At 34.6% G+C, this 19,066-nt stretch overlaps 1 protein-coding gene and 1 long non-coding RNA gene across 7 annotated transcripts in view; one reads left to right on the plus strand and one right to left on the minus strand.

Annotated features, from left to right (window-relative positions):
• LOC106145028 (uncharacterized) overlaps positions 1-19,066 on the minus strand; it is a 35,174-nt gene that overhangs the window by 6,436 nt on the left and 9,672 nt on the right. For 3 of the 6 annotated variants that reach the window (XR_013438205.1, XR_013438204.1, XR_013438206.1), the window contains exons 3-5: positions 16,102-16,135; positions 11,071-11,239; positions 3,964-4,052 (exon numbers count right to left, since the gene is read on the minus strand). This is a non-coding gene — a long non-coding RNA (uncharacterized LOC106145028). Of the gene's footprint in view, positions 1-3,846; positions 4,053-5,725; positions 5,771-11,070; positions 11,240-16,101; positions 16,136-19,066 lie in introns of those variants that run through there. The other 3 variants (XR_013438203.1, XR_013438208.1, XR_013438207.1) reach the window with 2 other exon arrangements.
• Positions 4,330-17,524, plus strand: LOC101977755 (protein NipSnap homolog 3A). The gene is made up of 6 exons (XM_005329747.4): positions 4,330-4,551; positions 9,404-9,614; positions 11,319-11,477; positions 12,873-13,022; positions 16,383-16,469; positions 16,560-17,524. The coding sequence occupies exons 1-6, from the start codon at positions 4,492-4,494 to the stop codon at positions 16,634-16,636; spliced, it is 744 nt and encodes a 247-aa protein (XP_005329804.1). The 5' UTR covers positions 4,330-4,491; the 3' UTR covers positions 16,637-17,524.

A 19,066-nucleotide genomic window follows, 5' to 3' on the forward strand; every position in this document is an offset into this window, starting at 1 on the left:
CTTAGGTGAAAGAGCTACTTCCATTGTCAGGGTATTTTCTAATTTCAGTTCAAGGAAAATCCTAAAATATAGCCTTGTTCAGAATTTACTGCACATAAGAGGGTATTTCACTCAGAATAGATTGGCTATTGCAGCAGTGCTGCTAACATCCATTTCCTTTCACACTACCATCTTCGTCCAGTTTCTTCCCCTTCTTTGGAAATTTGTGATCAGGGGAGTGTTAGTTACTTATTTGTTTTGACTCTCTTCTTGTGTGCTGTGGGCACTGGAGTAGAGATTTCTGAAAACCCAGTTTATTTCATCTTGCCTTTTGTGTTTGAGTTATTTTTAATATTTTCCTGTAAATATTTTGTAATAATTTTACTTGTAGTGAAATGGATCACAATGTCATTTCCTATTACAAAGCAGGATATGTGGGAAGAAAATGTACAATTCTTTGATTAAAATTATTTCCCACAGATCTGAACTTTGAGTGTTTCATGGAAAAATAAATAAAATAAATGTTCTACACCAAGAAGAAAAATGTATGAAAAAAAGTTCAACATCCCTGAAAATCAGGAAAATATGAAACAAAACTACACTGAGAGTTCACCCCGAGCTAGGTTAGAATAGTAATTATCAAGAATACAACTAACAAATTCTGGCAAGGATGTGGAAGGAAAAGTACACTCATACACTGTGGGTGAGATTACAAGTTAGTACAATCACTTTGGAAAGCAGTTTGGAGATTCCTCAAAAGACTAGAAATAAAACCATCATATGATCCATTCATCCAAATTCCTAAATATTTATCCAACAGAACTAAAATCAGCATACTACAGTGAGATAGGCACATCAATGTTTATAGTAGCACAATTCATAATAGCCAACTTATGAGACCAGCCCAGGTGCCCAAAAACAAATGAACTGATTAAGAAAATGTGAGATATATATATATATATATATATACACAAGAGAGTTTTATCAGCAATAAAGAAGAATGAAATTATGGTACTTAATGGTAAATGGATGGAAATGGAGAGCATCATGCTAAGCAAAATAAGCCAAACTCAGTCAATGGTCAAATGTTTTCTCTCATATGCAGAATACAGAGCAAAGTAAGGGGGGAAAGTGGTCTGGGCAGTGAGTTCCATGAAAATAGAAGGAATATCAGTGGAGGAGAAGAAGGAGATTGAGAGGTGGGGATGAGGAACCAGAAAGTAGAAGAAATGTAGAATGAAACTGACAAAATTATGCTATATACATATATAAGTGTACCACCATGAATTCCAACTAGATGTGTATCTAAAAATTTCACCAGTATGTGTATCAATTTTTAAAGAAAATAATTTAACAGAAGGAAGCCCAGCAGAGTAGAGGAAGGGAAATGGAGGGTAAAGGGGAAGGAAAGAGGAAGCACTGAGAACTAAAATGGAGAAAATTATATTCCATGCAGGTATGATTGTGTCAAAATGAACCCCACTATTTTGTATAATTATAATGCACTAATACAAACATTTAATAAAGAAAATAAAAGGCGAAAGGAAAGAATATATATTGAGAAATAGCCAGGAGTCTCTCTTATCTCCTCCAGCACTTTCTGCTCTTCATATTCTACTGTATTTTCTTCATAATATTTATTAAACTCTGATAGACTGCTGACCCACAGTATCTGTAAGGTACTGGATTCAGGATACAAAGAGGATAACAAAATTCATAGATGGCCAAATTCTTTTTGGGGGGGTAGAGGGAGTGTACCAGGGATTGAATTCAGGGGCACGTGACTGCTGAGCCACATCCCCAGCCCTATTTTGTATTTTATTTAGAGGTAAAGTTTCACTGAGTTGCTTAGCACCTCACTTTTGCTGAGGCTGGTTTTGAACTCCTGATCCTCCTGTCTCAGCCTCCCAAGCTGCTTGGATTACAGGTATGTGCCATCTCACCCAGCCCAGATCCTTTATATAAAATGCAAACAACATTACACTTATCTTCTTGCATGCTTTCAATCATCTTTAGATGATTGTTAAACTATATTGTTTAGTTAATAATGTCCAGGGGGGGAAATCTGTATATATTCAGTACAGACACAACATTTTTACCAATATTCTCCTTCCCTCTTTGGTTGAGTCCACCAATTCTGGACTTGTGAGTATGAAAAGTGACTGTATTTCTGTTTTGTGCTAGCTGAAAGTTTCAAGAGGAAATGAATTACGTCTTATGTAAAGTTTTGGATCCATTTCTGGAAAAGTACCTAGAGAATAGAAGGAATTTTTAAAATATTTTATCAATGAGAAAATGAATTATTAATTTCAGGATGAAAGAAGGCTAAGAAAATGAACTTACTTATAAAATCCATTCTAAAAAATCCTGAAGCACCTCCACCAGAATTACTACTTTTAAAAAGTCTTTTTTTTTTTTTTTTTTGAGAGAGAGAGAGAGAGAGAGAGAGAGAGAGAGAGAGAGAATTTTAATAATATTTATTTTTTAGATTTCGGTGACACAACATCTTTATTTTATTTTTATGTGGTGCTGAGGATCAAACCCAGCGCCCAGCGCATGCCAGGCGAGCACACTACCGCTTGAGCCACATCCCCGGCCCTAAAGAAGTCTTAACAATCAGTAACATGAAGAGAGAGCCTACAGAATGGAAGATTACCACTCCAATCTCATATATAGCAATGATATCCAGGATATATAAAGAATTCAAAAAACCTAACACCAAAAAAAAAAAAAACCCAAATAACCCAATCAATAAATGGGCTAAGAAACTGAGCAGGCACTTCACAGAAGAAGATATACAATTGATCAACAAATATATGAAAAAAAGTTCAACATGTTTAGCAAAGAGAAATACAATTTAAAACTACTCTAAGATTTCATCTCACTACAATCAGAATGGCAAATATTAAGAATATAAGCAACAATAAGTGTTGGCAAGGATGTAGGGGAAAAGGTACACTCATACATTGCTGGTGGGACTGCAAATTGGTGCAACCACTCTAGAAAACAGTATGGAGATTCCTTAAAAACTTGCAACAGAACCAGCACTTGGCCCAGCTATCCTACTCCTCAGTTTATACCCAAAGGACTTAAAATCAGCATACTACAGTGATGCAGCCACATCCATGTTTACAGAAGCTCAATTCATAATAGCTAGACTATGGAACCAACCTAGGTGTTTCAACAGATGAATGGACAAACAAACTGTAGAATATTACTCAGCCTTAAAGAAGAATGAAATTATGGCATTTGCAAGTAAATGGATGAAGTTGGAGAATATCATGCTAAGTGAAATAATCCAAAAATCCACAAAAATCCAAAGGCCAAATGTTTTCTGATTATGTGGATGCTGATCCATAATGGAGGAGTAGGGCTAGGGAAAAATGGAGGGATTTTGGATTGGGCAGAAGCGAGTGAGGGGTGGGAAGTGTAAGGGTGGGAAGAATGGTAGAAGGAGAGGGACATCATTACCCTGTGTATATGTATGATTGCAGCACAGGTGTGACTGCATCATGTACAGACAGAGAAATTAGAAATTGTGCTCCATTTGCAACAACGTATTGAAACGCATTCTGCTGTAATTTATAACTAATTAGAACAAATAATTTTTTTAAAAAGTCTTCCTTTCATAAGCACAGGTGGTAAGATTGTAATAATTACAGCTTCATGATGTAAACAATGTTGCTTAAACATGTGCATAAAGTGACTACTAGCAAGAATAATGTAAATATTAATATAATGTACACTAATATAAGTTAACAAGAAAATTAATTTTAGTATGAACATTAATGAGAGAAACAGCTTTAAAATTGTTAAACCAAGATCGGGGGAGACCAATAATCAGGGGACCACCTGAGAAGTCAGAAGTTCTATTTCAAGTATTATAGAAATATTTTATTTCAATCTATGCAAGTTTAAATTTGAGTTTCATATGTCAGGTTTAGTGCACCCATTCTTTTGGCTCTTGGAAAGTTTAATTCAAACCTTTGGGAGCCTTCAAAGCCATGCTGGGCTGGCAAGTGGGATGGAGAATACCTTCAGTGAAGACAAGTTAAGACTCCCAGCTCTGCTCTCTGTCAAAACAAACAAACAAACAAAAAAAAAAACATGATTAAATGCAAAGCCTGCACATGCAGGCATCCATACAGCACCTTCCTGCTCATAGACACGCGCTCTACCCGGGAACGTTTACACAACAGCGCCCTGAGGAGGCGAAGGTGAAACAAGCATGAACTCCGCTTTCAGCTACTCCAACATCAACTCTGACGTTTGGGGCACAAACCATCGAGGAAACAGAGGGGAAACCCTGAGTCAGTGCTGGCACCACACTCGTGCACACTGGCCCCAGGGATGCGCCTCCAGGGACGGGGGCGGAGCTGACTCGCCGAGTCCCGCCCCAGCCCACGCCCTCTAACTGTCCCTTCGCTGCGCCTTTCCAGTCAGGAAGCCGAACGAGGAGAGTGTCACGTCGGACGCCAGCTGGCTGCCTTCCTCAGCGGCCCACGCTGCGCCATGCTGCCCCTCCGAAGCGTCCTGGCCCGGGCTCTGACCTCGCGAACGCTCGCGCTTCAGGTATCGGCCTCCGGGTGGGCGCGCCCTTTGCTAGGTGCAGGGCTGGGATGGGTGAGCCCTGCGCATGCGTGCCACGCGGTCAGCTCTGTCGGCTGAGGGTCCGCGCCCGTGGAGGAGGGATCCTTGCGGGGCAGGGTCATTTACCCACCGGAGCGAGGCTTTCTCTGGCTTGGGAGCCTGACCGCCCCGAGGTCGCTCCCGAAGCGCTAGCGGTTGCGGCTTTGCCGCCAGCACCTTGGCAGCTGTGGCTCCGGGAGCACTCGCCACTTCGTGGCGGGGCCCAGGCGCCGTGGGCCTCGCGTAGGTGTGGGTTTGAAGAGCCTTCGCTCCGTCCACACTGAAGGTGCTGGAAGAGGACCACCAACAAGGGGTGGCGACCCGACCTGCCTTCTCCATTGTAACGAAGTGCACAGCTTGCGAGCCTTGGTGTAGGCCAGGGTCTCAGTGTGGGGCATCGTGCCCGCCCTCCCCGTGTCCTGCGGTGGTCCCCAAGCCTAGCAGGGACCTGAGCCTGAAGACCCTCAAACGTGACCTGCTTCAGCCTTAGATGAGAAAGGTCCAAAATGGAGCCAGGGATCAAGCCTGAACTGTGGGCACCTGCTTGTTCAGATTCATCCCAAGGAGTCTTTCCTTTCCATCTTGAGGCTTTGAGTAAAAGCCAGCAAGATGCTGGGTGTGGGCTTAGCCGCTTCTGGAGACGGACTTTCAGGAGAAGAGTAAGGAAGAGCCATTAATGGCCTTTCACCCCGTGTTAACAATGCAGTCTATTCTGCTCTCTCTAGTGGGGCAGGGCCAAGAATTATTTCTTTGCGACTTTTCTTTTTTACATTTCTAGCAGCATTCTCGTATAAGTGAATTCTTAGTAATTGCTCACAAGAATTAATCCTAACTTGGTGATAAGGGAGGGTCAAATGGTGAAGATTTCTGCCCCAGCATATTTCTAACTAGCTTTGCAACAAAAACCTACAAAATCTCTTCACTTCATCACACATACACCGGTCTTTATCACTACGGTGTCCCTTCTGTGTATCGTCTCATTGAAAAATAATACAAATGCCCATTAGTCTACAGCTGATATATCTTACTTGTAATTTTTAGATTGTACATATTAGGTTATTGTTTATTCTACTAACATTATTATAATCTGGTTAAAAAGCACAAAAAAAATATCTACCTGTGGCAGAGACTGCTGCGGTTGTTTTTGATGGAAAGCTTTGTCCTTTGGGCAATAGAAAAAATAACTTAAGAGTTATGACAGTCATGAGTGGAATAAACTCAATTGAAATGATTATATTAAGTCTATACTCAACATACATATTGTAAACAAACATATATAAGAATATATAAGGACAAAGCCTCCTGTTTCTCTAAACATGCAAGGTGGTCAGTGTAAGCACTAATTTGCCCATAGTTTTGTAGGTACCAAGTCTTCTTTAACAGATTTTTCTGGTATAATTACTTTGGAAATAGGCACCTACTAACCACACTTCTTGAGTTTGTAAAGTGGAATGATCTATATAAGTATCTGTATGTGTGCATTTTTAATATACACATATACACAGATGCTAATTCTGGCAAGTTATTACCTAGTAAAAATTAAGTTCACTCAGAAATAGATTTAGAAATTTATATACTGAGCATATAAACATTTTAACAAGTTAACGGTTCTTAAAAAAATAATTCCCATCAAACCAATATAACTGGATGCATTAAATGCACTTTACATTGCATCTGTCTTAAGAACCTAATAATGATTCTGAAAATCCTGACTCCTTGAATTTATCTTTTTCAGCATTCGTAAAGTCTATCACTATATTACAATGGAGTTAGATAGCATATAGTTTCCTAATGCTTACTTAAAATTCCAGTCTTATTTTTGGCCACTGGTTTACTTCATTTAATGTAGAAAATACTTTGACTTGAAGAGAAATTTCCATTTTTTAAGAAAATAAAAGTGGAATTTTCTATTAGTACTATATTTTAAAATAATTTTGCCTGCCAAAAGCCATGCATACTGAATTTATAAAGTTCTTTCAGATGCATAACTCTACACATATGCTATCAACTAAAAATCAAATATTGGCTGAATAAAGGAAAGCTCTTTCTAAATATATGGGAATTCTAATTATAGTTCTCCAGTACAGGAATATCATCAAGACACCAATGCCTTCATATGAGCAACTTCTCATGAAAAAAATGACTAAAGGTTGTAAACCCTTTCCAGGAAAGCAGCAGATATATATTCTGCATGATTTTTATCTTTTTAAAATTTATTTTGTCTAACTAGTTATACATGACAACACAATGCATTTTTATTCTTAGTACACAAATGGTGCACAATTGCACAGTTTTTCATTTCTCTGGTTGTACACAAAATAGAATCACACCATTTGTGTCTTCATACATGTACCTAGGGTAATGATGTCCATCTCATTCTACCATCTTGCCTACCCTTATGCCTCCTCCCTTCCCTACCACTCCTTTGCCTTATTCAAAGTTCTTCCATTCCTCCCATCCTGCAGCCTCCCCACCCGCCCCCCCACACACACCACGCATTATGGATGAGCATCCATTTATCAGAGAAAACATTGGTTTGGGGGGCTTGGCTTCACTTAGCATGATATTCTTCAACTCCATCCATTTACCTGCAAATGCCATGATTTTATTCTCTTTTAACACTGAGTAGTATTCCATTGTGTATATATCAACTTTCTTTGTCCATTTATCTATTGAAGGGCATCTAGGTTGGTTCCACAATTTAGTTATTGTGAATTGTGCAGTTATAAACATTGATGTGGCTACGTCACTGTAGATGTTGATTTTCAGTCCTTTGGGTATAAACCCATGAGTGGGATAGCTGGGTCAAATGATGGTTCCATTCTAAGTTTTCTAAGGAATCTCCATACTGCTTCCCAGATTGGTTGCAATACTTTGCAGTCTCACCAGCAATGTACAAGTGTGCCTTTTCCCCCACATCCTTACCAACACTTATTGTTACCTGTATTCTTAATAACTGGCTTTCTGACTGGAGTGAGATGAAATCTTAGTTTTGATTTGCATTTCACTAATTGCTAGAGATGTTGAACATTTTTCATATGTTTGTTAACTGACAGTATATCTTCTGAGAAATGTCTGTTCAGTTTCTTAGCCCATTTATTGATTGGGTTATTTATGTTTTTGGTGCTAAGTTTTTTGAGTTCTTTGTATATCCTGGAGATTAGTGCTCTCTCTGATGTGTGTGTGGTAAAAATTTCCTCCCATTCTGTAGACTCTCTCTTCACCTCACTGATTGTTTCTTTTGCTGACAAGAAGCTTTTTAGTTTGAATCCATCCCATTTATTGATTCTTGATTTTATTTCTTGCACTTTAGGAGTCTTATTTAGGAACTCATGGCCTAATCCAACATGATGAAGATTTGGGCCTACTTTTTCTTCTTTTGGGCATAGGATCTCTGGTCTAATTCCTAGGTCCTTTATCCACTTTGAGTTGAATTTTGTGCATGGTGAGAAATAGGGGCTTAATTTCATTTTGATGCATATGAATTTCCAGTTTTCCCAGCACCAAATGTTGAAGAGGCTATCTTTTCTCCAGTATATGTTTTTGGTGCCTTTGTCTAGTATGAGATAACTGTTTTTATGTGGGTTTGTCTCTGTGTCCTCTATCTGTACAGTTTGGTATACCAATCTATTTTGGTGCCAATACAATGATGTTTTTGTTACTATTGCTCTGTAGTATAGTTTAAGGTCTGGTATTGTGATGCCACCTGCTTCACTCGCTAAGTACTGCTTTGGCTATTCTGGTCTCTTATTTTTCCAGATGAATTACATGATAGCTTTTTCTATGAGGAATGTCATTGGAATTTTGATTGAAATTGCATTAAATCTGCATAGTGTTTTTGGTACTATGGTCATTTTACAATATTAATTCTGCCTATCCAAGAACAAGGTAGATCTTTCCATCTTGTAAGGTTTTCTTTAATTTCTTTCTGTAGCGTTCTATAGTTTTCATTATAGAGTTCTTTCACCTCTTTCATTAAGTTGATTTCCAAGTATTCTTTTGAGGCTATTGTAAATGGAGTAGTTTTCCTAATTTCTCTTTTTAAAAAAATAGTGTACCACAATCAAGTGAGGTTCATCTGAGAGATGCAAGGTTGGTTCGACATAGAGAAATCATTAAATGCAATTCATCATCCCATCAATAGACTTAAAGAATCATATCATCATAACAGATGCAGAAAAAGCATTTGACAAAATACAGCACCCCTTCATTTCAAAACACTAGAAAAACTAGGGAAAATGGAAACATCTCAACATTGTAAAAGTTATCTATGCTAAGACCAAGGCCAACATCATTCTAAATGAAGAAAAATAAAATCGAAAGCATTCCCTCTAAAAACTGGAACACGACAGGATTGCCGTCTTTCACCACTTACATTTAACATAGTTTTTGAAACTCTAGCCAGAGCAATTAGAAAGACAAAAGAAATTAAAGGGATACAAATAGGAAAAGAAGAACTCAAAGTATCACTTTTGGCTGACGACATGACTCTATACTTAAAGGATCTGAAAAATTCTACCAGAAACCTTCTAGAACTAATAAATCAATTCAGTAAAGTAGGATATAAAATCAACACCCATAAATCAAATGAATTTCTATACATTAGTATTGAATCCTCTGAAAGAGAAATTAGGAAAACTGCTCTTTTTACAATAGCCTCAAAAATGATTTTTATCTTTAATCTCTGCATAACAAAAAAGTCTATAGAGAATTGACGAGTACAAACATAGATTTGGTTATAACATAATAAATTCTCTCTCTCTAAAATCTTTAAATTTGTCTTATCTTTCTTCAGGTGTGCTCATCTTTTGCTACAGGCCCCAGACAAAATGATGGAACATTCTATGAGTTTCATACCTATTCACTTAAACCCTCCAAGATGAATGAGTTCCTGGAAAACATCAAGAAAAACATGCATCTTCGGACAGCTCACTCTGAATTGGTTGGATGTTGGAGTGTAGAATTTGGAGGCAGAATGAATAAAGTGTTTCACATTTGGAAGTATGGTAGGAGTCATTCCACTTAAGTGTTTGTTATAGATTTTCATTCTGTTCCATGTTTCATGAAATTTAGTTCTTAAATCTATATTTATAAACTATATTTATAAATCTATTGTATTCATAGATATATACAGGTTAAGTAAAATCTTAATTTAAAAAGGAATACAGTACCAAAAAAGTAAATTCAGTGATTACTCTCACCAATGGTCTACTTCTAACAATTCCTTGCTCAAAGTCTTATATTACCATAACTTGGAAAACATTAATTCTCATATATGAAATGATAAAATTATAAACTAGCTTTAACACTCAGAAAATTTAGAATGGTTTATTACAAAGATGGTTGATAAAAATTTTAAGGTGGTGTTTGAAAAAGCCCAAATGTGTTAAGATCACAAAAGGAAAGAGGAAGTCTAATAATTTAAAAATTTAGGGCCATTAAGTAAATTGAGATTTAGAGAGGATCACAGATTTTAAACTTCATTCAACCATGAGATTTAATCTTTCCGTTATGTTTAGAAACCAATTTTTTGTTTCATTTCTTACACCCCAGAGTTTCAAGGAATTTACTTTCATACTACTCAAAAGGAAAAGGAATCAGTTCTTCCCATGTCACACTGACCTACCCCTGAGGAAGGAAAAGAAGTTTCAAGAGTCACCAGAATGTTTGTTTCTCCATAATCTAGTCTGTTAGGGTCACATCAGGACTTGTGGATATCCAAAGACCTGGTAATAATTTTATTTACAATTTGATCATCAGTGTCCAGATTAATATTCATAAATGTTTTATTATGAAAAATATTCATTCTACACCTAACTATGGGCACAGTGTAGGGTTTTTACCTAGTGTAGTAAAACAAGCCCCATTGAAACACAACTTGTGCTTTAGATGTGCTACAAGTTAAATCATGGTCCACTAAGAAAACTAATGAAGTCTTGATCTACCTCACTTAAGATTTGAGATAGATGTTATTTCTTATCACCATCATAAACCATATGAAACTCTTATCATTAGTCTTATAAGGTCTTCATAGTAAATACAGTACTAGGCCCATATGTGGGTAAATGTCGATACCTGTTGGAATAACTCAGAAGAAAAATAAGTGCTGGGTGGAAAATGGCTGGTAATAAGTAAGAGAATCAACACTATTTTTTGAAGGCTCTTTGTTCAAAGGAGAAGAGACTCACCAAATACATTTTAATTTCATTTATTGTAATTTGATTCAAGGTTTATCTTGACCTGGGCACCTGTCACCACCAAAGAAAAATCTTTCTCTGAACTAGCACTATCAGTTAAATGCCTCAACTGAATTAATTAGTACACAAATGTTGATACTAACTGGGTGCTAAACATTGTTCTAGGCTCTTTTTGTGTATTAATTCAGTTAACCTTCACAACAATGTTATATTCTTTCCATTATACAGACTGAAAAACAGAATGCAGAAAGATACAGTAACTTACCTAATTCACACAAGCTTCTGCAAAGTCATAGAACCCATGAAGCCAATTCTGTGACATTTTGTATTTCCATTCCCCTTAAGCCCATGAACAACTTGAGGACAGATGTCACATCTTTTCGTGTTGGTATCTCCAAAGGCATAACAATGTTCCTCTGTGCTGCAGGTGAATGCTGTTTGGATGAAATCCAGAGAAGCATAGGTGATTTTAAGTTGTAAATGTTTCTTTTTCTTAATTCTTTTCTCCCATAGAGAATTTTGCTCATCGAACTGCAGTTCAGAAAGCCTTGGCTAAAGATAAGGAATGGCAAGAACAATTCCTCATTCCAAATTTGGCTCTCATTGATAAGCAAGAGAGTGAGATTACTTACCTGGTGCCATGGTGCAAATTAGAAAAGCCTCCAAAAGAGGGTAAGTCACCTTCCTTCTTCACCACTTAGAATTTAGATGAATGAAATACTAAAGATCTTAGGTGATAAAAGGTGAAGTTCCACTAGCAAACAAGGAAGTTAATCCTTTGTTTTATGGGAACATACTGTGGTTATTAAGATGAAACTAAGTTGAATCTTCCAGCTTATGCTTAAAATGAGAATTAAATAATGAGGAATTTTTCCAAATTGAAATTTTACACATTACTAAGTTTAGCTGTTACAGAAAACGTCTACATAGTCAGGAGAAATTGCACATTAGAAATAGGGACCACATGTGGGAAAATAAAGAATAATTTTAAGGTAACATAAATATTTAAATAAGAATATTTTCCACAAAATATAATTAATCTTAAGTCATGAGTACACCTTTGCTTATAAAATTAACTATTTGAGGGGGGTGAATTAACTGAATCTACCTATTTATATCACTATAGTTTTTGTGTCTAACTTTTGTGTCTTCCTCTTTCTTCTCAGTTTGAAAATAATTCCTTAAGATATATCTTCTTGCTGATTTCACTTCTTGATGATTTAAAGAAACTATTGCTTCAATCCAGTATTAAACCAAGGTCAGAATAGAAAAATCAATTTAGATTTATTTTATTTCCAACTCTGTTTTTAGACTACACTACAAAGAAACTTGACAAGAATTATTTAGATCCTACTTAGATCTCTTTCTCTGTCAGCACTATCTAGATAAAATAGTTGACTTCTCAGACAGTGTCTAACATTGATCCTCTTCCTCTTTTTTATTAACCTGAGTAATCTTTGCATGTTTTCCTGTACCTTTCAAATCTACTTGTCTCTAGTTTCTTTCTACCAGTCCTTTATTTCTGTCCAGAAGATAAAATACATTTCAACTACATACTTGGATATTTAGGGATAATAAAATCTCATTAGGTTTGTTTGGGTTTTTTTCCTCCAAAACTCAGAGACATTACTTTATTTTCATTGTTTTCTATGTTCTTCCTGTTAGAAAAAGAAACTTACAGGAGAGAGAAATATAAATGGAAAAAGTACAAATTGGAAAGAAGAATGAAAATATAGGAGACATTGGAAAATTATTCTTTTCTGAAAGCATAGACTTGGCTCAAAAATCCGATTTCATTATAAATTCTTAATATCTGTTTTATTAATAGATTTTTATATTAAAATATTTCAGATCATAGTTCATATATTTATAACTCCAGACTTTTTATCATCTGCATGATAACCAAAGCAAAGAAAAATAATGCAAATACAATAAATATGTCTATATAACCATATATGATCCTCTAAATCTGTATTTGTAGATTAGTTTTCCGTGGAAACAAGACAGACATGATTAGAAAATGCTGGAATATCTTCTGTAAAATAGTCCTTTTTCTTTCTGTTTTAGGAGTCTATGAATTGGCTTCTTTTCAGATGAAACCTGGCGGCCCAGCTCTGTGGGGTGATGCATTTAAAAGGGCAGTTCATGCCCATGTAAATCTAGGCTATACAAAACTAGTTGGTGTTTTCCATGCAGAATATGGAGCACTCAACACAGGTATAGTTATCTGTTTCATCTATAAAATTTCAGTGGTGATCTACTAATAAGTTCCTTGGATAAGTTTCTCTCTCTCATACTGTACATTTTATTTTTTATTGCCAAATTTTTGTATTTTTGTCAACTTTAAGGGTCGAAAAAACATGTCACATCTTTTTATTTAAAATGTTAACATCTTTGTGAAGCCTTTTCAAACACAGAACTGCTATTTTCCTGATTATCAAAATGATTTAATTTTAATAGGTGCCAGAATCTCAAGAAATAACCTATTTCTTTTAAATATTTTTTCTTCTGAATTTTTTTATTGATTTTGAAATAATATTTCTGGGGAGATTGTTTCTGAATAAAAACATAATTTATTTATTCATTCATGTATTAATTAATTTATTTATACTAAAGTCCCCCCATAAAAATTCACCCATTTCCATTTGGGGCATGTATTTATATACATGTATGTACATATCCATTGGTAAATTTGTAAATATAAATTTATTTAATAAAATACGTATTTGGAGTATTTAGCTTTTAAATGTATTTTTTTGTGTGCATAGCCCTGGTGATTGAACTCAGGACGATGCACATGCTAGGCAATGCTCTACCACTGGACTATATCCCCAGCTCACAGTATTTTAACTTTTAAATTTGAAAGATATTACCATCAGAATTTCAAAATTTTTTTGACAAATTCTGAAAATACTTGTAAAGCTTATCTGAAAGGACAGATGACAAAGAATAGCTAGTAAATATTTGAAAGACTGATAATACACAGTTACCTTTTATCTTCTCTATTTTATGTACAATGGAAATCTCAAACCTAATATAATCAGTGCTGAGCTTCCAACTCAACACAGATAATTCATCTCTTTTCTGAAATGCATGGACCAGAAGTATGTCAGATTTTTGACTTTTGGATTAGGGATATTCAGCCTGTTTATCATAAGAAAATGGTCATAATATACAAAAACAGATGTATATTTACGTTGGAAAATAATGGAGGAGAAAAATTATTATAAAAATTATCTCATACTATATGCTAAAATAAAATCAAGATTTTAATAGATTTCAATGAAAAAATTTAATTCATAGAATTGCTAAAACTTTATGTGGATGAACGTACTTAAAAATATGAATGGGGACTATATTCCTAAGCTAAAAATAGAAACAAAAATGAAGAAAAAAATTGATGACTTTATTATAAAAAGGCTCAAACAAATATGTGGAACAAATCATCATAAGTTAATTTCAAAAGCAAAAAGGAAATGAAAATTTATGTAAAGGTAGTAACACATATGACTGTCAAATATAAAAGAAGAGGCAGATTAAAAATAGTAAGCAGATACCACTTTTTACTTAATGTAGACTTGCTTATATGGGTATAATGTTAGATCGGGAGTAAATAAGTACTCAAATGATATATAGGGTTCACATTAATCTTTCCTTCCCAAATTGGGCCATATTAATAAAAAATTATTTTCATTGTCTTTGGCAGTATTCTAGAAAATATGCAGGAGTGCATATATCTATAAGGGCTTTCAGTTATATACGAAAGAAATTTGAAAGTATATAAAGTAGTCATATTTGAGTGATGAGATTAAAGGTTACTGAAAGTCTCTCTTTTAATCTCTGATGTTGTGTATGTATGATTCTTATAACTTTTTTAATTCTTAAATTCATTTTCAGTATTCTAGGAAAATGTGGCATGATGAGTATAAATCAGTACAGCTTCTTTTTATATTTATCTTCCATTTTAGGAAGACAGTATATAATACATACAATATATAGACAGTATAATATATACACTATTTGAAAATTTAAAATATATGTATATGTATATAAGATATACTCCTTGGATCTCTCACTTTACATTTTAGGAGATTTTGTTAAGGAAATAAACAGATACAAACAGCCTGGATTTGAATCCCAGCACCATTGCTTAGTAATTTTATGACCTTGGGTAAGTTAACCTCACTGGGCCTTAGTTTCCTCATCTATACAATGATGATAGTAATAACCTATCATCTAGATTATTATGAGGACTAAATGAGTTAACACATGAAAAATGTTTAAAATCAAGCAAGGTATTACACATGTGAAATCCCAGCTATCAGAAGACTGAGGCAGGAGGATTACAACTTCAAGGCCAGTCTGGGAAACTTAGCAAGATTTTATCTAAAAATAAAAATAAAAAGCACTACAAATATAATTCAGTGGTAGAGCACATGCTTAGCATGCCCAAGGCGGGACAGTTTCCATCACTAGAGACAAACACATTCCAGGCAATTAAATGTTAGCAGTAGTAGTCACCATCATCATTATTATAGATACATACATAGGTGTGTTCAAATGAAATTTATGTAAATATTGTTTATATAATAAATAATGTGGTATGACCTTCTTTATGTAATATATTATGTGATATAGAAATATGCTATATATATTTGTAGTATAAAATGTATGCATAGATATAAATATATGTATAGATATGTCTATAAATATTCATATATTTCATATACATAACAACATATATATAATATGTATAAGTATGGAAAGACATAAACCAAATATAAAACTAGTTATTTCTGGGTAGTACAGAAATGATTCCTAGCTTCTCTTTGTGTTTATCTGTATTTTTCAATACCTCTACTTTGTATTACATTGCAATTATAAAAAAAATGTATAATTATATACAAGAATATTTATTCCAGAATTTTATAGAATAGTGAAATATTGGAAATAATCTAAATGGCCAACAATAAAGATTAGTATAAAAAGTTGCTGTGTATTATGAAGGAATCCATATCATCATTAAAAAATAATATTATTACCACAGAAGATAATCACTGTTAATTTTAAAGGATCTGTTAGTAAGCATAATATACAATAGACCCTAAGTTAACTTTTAAAGGAAATGCCCTAGGGGTTTTCTCTAGGTAGTTAACATTATGCTATTTTTTGTTTTCCTGTTTGTTTCATATAAATTTTCTATAATAAACACAATTTTTTATAACCTTGGTTTTTTGTAATAAAGTCAACTATAGTAGGAACTCATGAAATTTGAGTGTGTCTTTAACTGTCTTACCTTACTTTCCTTTTCCAGCTTTCTGTTTTTACACCTAAAGAGAGAGAGAGAGAGAGAGAGAGAGAGAGAGAGAGAGAGAGTGAGTTTGATTAATTCATGTATAAATTTCTTTCTCAAGTCTCTGATTCCTCTGAAATCTTATCATCTAAATATTTATTTACTGACATTTTAATTTAAAATAATAGGTTTTTTTTACTCACTCTCACTTTAAGAATTATTCTTTTGCCCATGGCAATGTCAATGTCATACTCTTTAGAAACAATTTTGGCTTATTTCTGCAGTTCATGTTCTTTGGTGGAATGAAAGTGCAGACAGTCGTGCAGCTGGGAGGCACCATTCCCATGAGGATCCCAGAGTCGTGGCAGCTGGTAAGCTATTTCACTAGGCATGGGTTATTTTTACAACAAACTTGATTTGCTCAATAACTTTATATGCCTTCTTATGAAATGTTTTTCCAGTTCGGGAAAGTGTCAACTACCTAGTGTCTCAGCAGAATATGCTTCTGACTCCTGCATCATTTTCACCATTGAAATAGTGTTCTACTGAAACACAAAAGATTTCATTAATTGGTATAAAATATGTCTGCTAATGGTGTTTAAGTTCTCCCAAGAGAATTATTCTCACTTTTATTTTAAGGAGGTGATAAATTAATTTACTATGTCCCTTACATTTTATAAAGCTCTCACCACCACTTTAGGAAGTAAAGAGTTCATTTTTCCCATGGCATTTCAATATCTGTCACATATTAAAAATATCTACCATTTGGAAAATAATGTTATTTGGTCCTGAGATTAAAAATCTTTGAAGACTTTTTGGTTTACATACTGAAATGCCTTCATTTATAATTAATTGTACTAATATTTACTTCATTTTGCATTCTACTTAACAAAGATACTTGCCACTATTTCAAGATCTTGATTTTTCATTCATTTCAGAGGATGTCTTCTGTACGTTGACAAACCTTTATTCAAATACTAATGTTATATTTCCATGCTTGAAACAATAGTTTTAAATTATTAATATACATTGTCAAACTTTTAATCGTGTCTGTTTTCCTGATTTTCCAAATTTTTGTCAAGTAAAGTTTATTTTATAATATCAAATGGTATTCATGAGAATATTAAACATATTTATTTGTCATGGAAAAGTACATTATCATTTGTGTCATCTGTGTTAATTATGGTCACACATTAGCTCTATTGTCACTGAATTGGAAAATAAAATTATTAGGTCCTAGTATTTAAAGTCTTTGAAGACTCTTTGGTTTGTATGCTGAAATGTCTTCATTTATAATTAATTTTACAAATATTTACTTTATTTTGGATCCTACTTAACATAAGATGCTTGAGATATCTTTGTTTGAATGTGATCTTCATGGATATGGAAATGTTTGACCTAATAAAAGCCTACCTGTATATCCTGATTATTTTTCTGTTTTATATTTTTATCATCTCTGAAGCTGTTGCTTTAACAGTATGCTACCAAACTCAGGATGAGACTTCTTTAGTACTTCCACAGATGTGCTACAAATTTAGTTTTTGTTTTGAGTGCTTCCAACTTAAAAGAGACTTCATACTTCCAAGTTTCCTCATAGCTGTATTTACAACTATATTATTTTAATTTTTATTGATTTTATTATGTTAATTTTTAACATGTATTGAAAATATAACATAATGAATTATGTCTGAGATAAAATTGAAAAACAGAAAGTATGTCACTTCTCATTTATTGAGCCCTCAGAAATCCAAAGGACAGATTAATTTCATAGTAAGGCAAAGAATACTCTTGACTCTGGAGGTAAAAAAAACTATCAAAGACATTAGAGCCATTAGCTCTGAGTTATGTTTAAGAGTTTTTTTCTTGATGTTCCTTTGAAAAGACTTCACATAGGAAACTGGGTGGTGGAGGTAGTATTAATTGCAGTCACTGTGGACAGACTTTCTCTCTAGTATGAGACAAGCTTCTATATCCAAACCATTGGGGTCATGGAAGTGTACAACTGCCTCTACCTTTCCCTTTTCCATACATCTTGTGATCAGTTTGAACACTTGCTGGTAAGAGCCAATCATTCTTTGCTTATACACACCAATTTATGGCCTTGATGGAGATTTATAGACAGGCAGTGTTATTAACATACAGACAAAATAGGAAGCTAGCAGGCTTCACTCCACTGATGAACTTCAATCATCCCTGGCATGAGAGTAACTATAAGGGTCTGCTTCTGTTCTGCTCAAGAGTTCTATGGGTCCTGGACCTTGGGGAAATGGCACAAAGGAAAGCTGAGAAGCAATAATAGAGATAATTTTTGAGGAAGCCATGTAAGGTACTTCGTTTTCCAGTGGTATAAATTGACTTTAAGAATTATTCTTTTCCCTAGTCTTCCTTAGTTCCTGATGGTCCTTCAAAACCCAGAAGGAAAAGAAAGGAATATAGGCAGTTTTGATACCTCTGTTATTCCAGTCCTTCTTGGGCCCATGCCAAAGGCCTGAATACTTCTTGAGTCCCTAGGATCAACTGGAAGTCCAACTTTGGGGAAAGAGTAAGTAGGAGATGAAAAACATTCCTTGAATGAGCCAAATTTAAAAAACCACCTTACAGATCAAAGTTTGACCAACTAGAAGCTTTTTCATTCCAAAGTAATATTTGCATTTTACATGACATATTTGTACATCATGCCTCTTTCTCTGAAATTCATGCTCATTATCACTCCAGCACATTCTTACCATCTGAAGTCCTTGAGAACTACTAACCTAGAGACTCAGCTGACCAAGGTGTTGGGAAGAAAATTTAAAGAAGCATTCTAGAGCATCAGCTAAGTATTCAACAGTGTACTATGATGTCTGGAAACTATAAGGCTGTTAAAAAAAATATTCCACAGTCAAAATAGGCTCGGTCGTCCCAGGGCTCTCCTCATGATTCCATGTATTAGAGTCCATCCGTGAGAAAGGATCTAAAATACTTTATG

Source organism: Ictidomys tridecemlineatus, chromosome 4 (assembly GCF_052094955.1).
Source record: "Ictidomys tridecemlineatus isolate mIctTri1 chromosome 4, mIctTri1.hap1, whole genome shotgun sequence".
In the NCBI taxonomy this organism is placed as follows: domain Eukaryota; kingdom Metazoa; phylum Chordata; class Mammalia; order Rodentia; family Sciuridae; genus Ictidomys; species Ictidomys tridecemlineatus.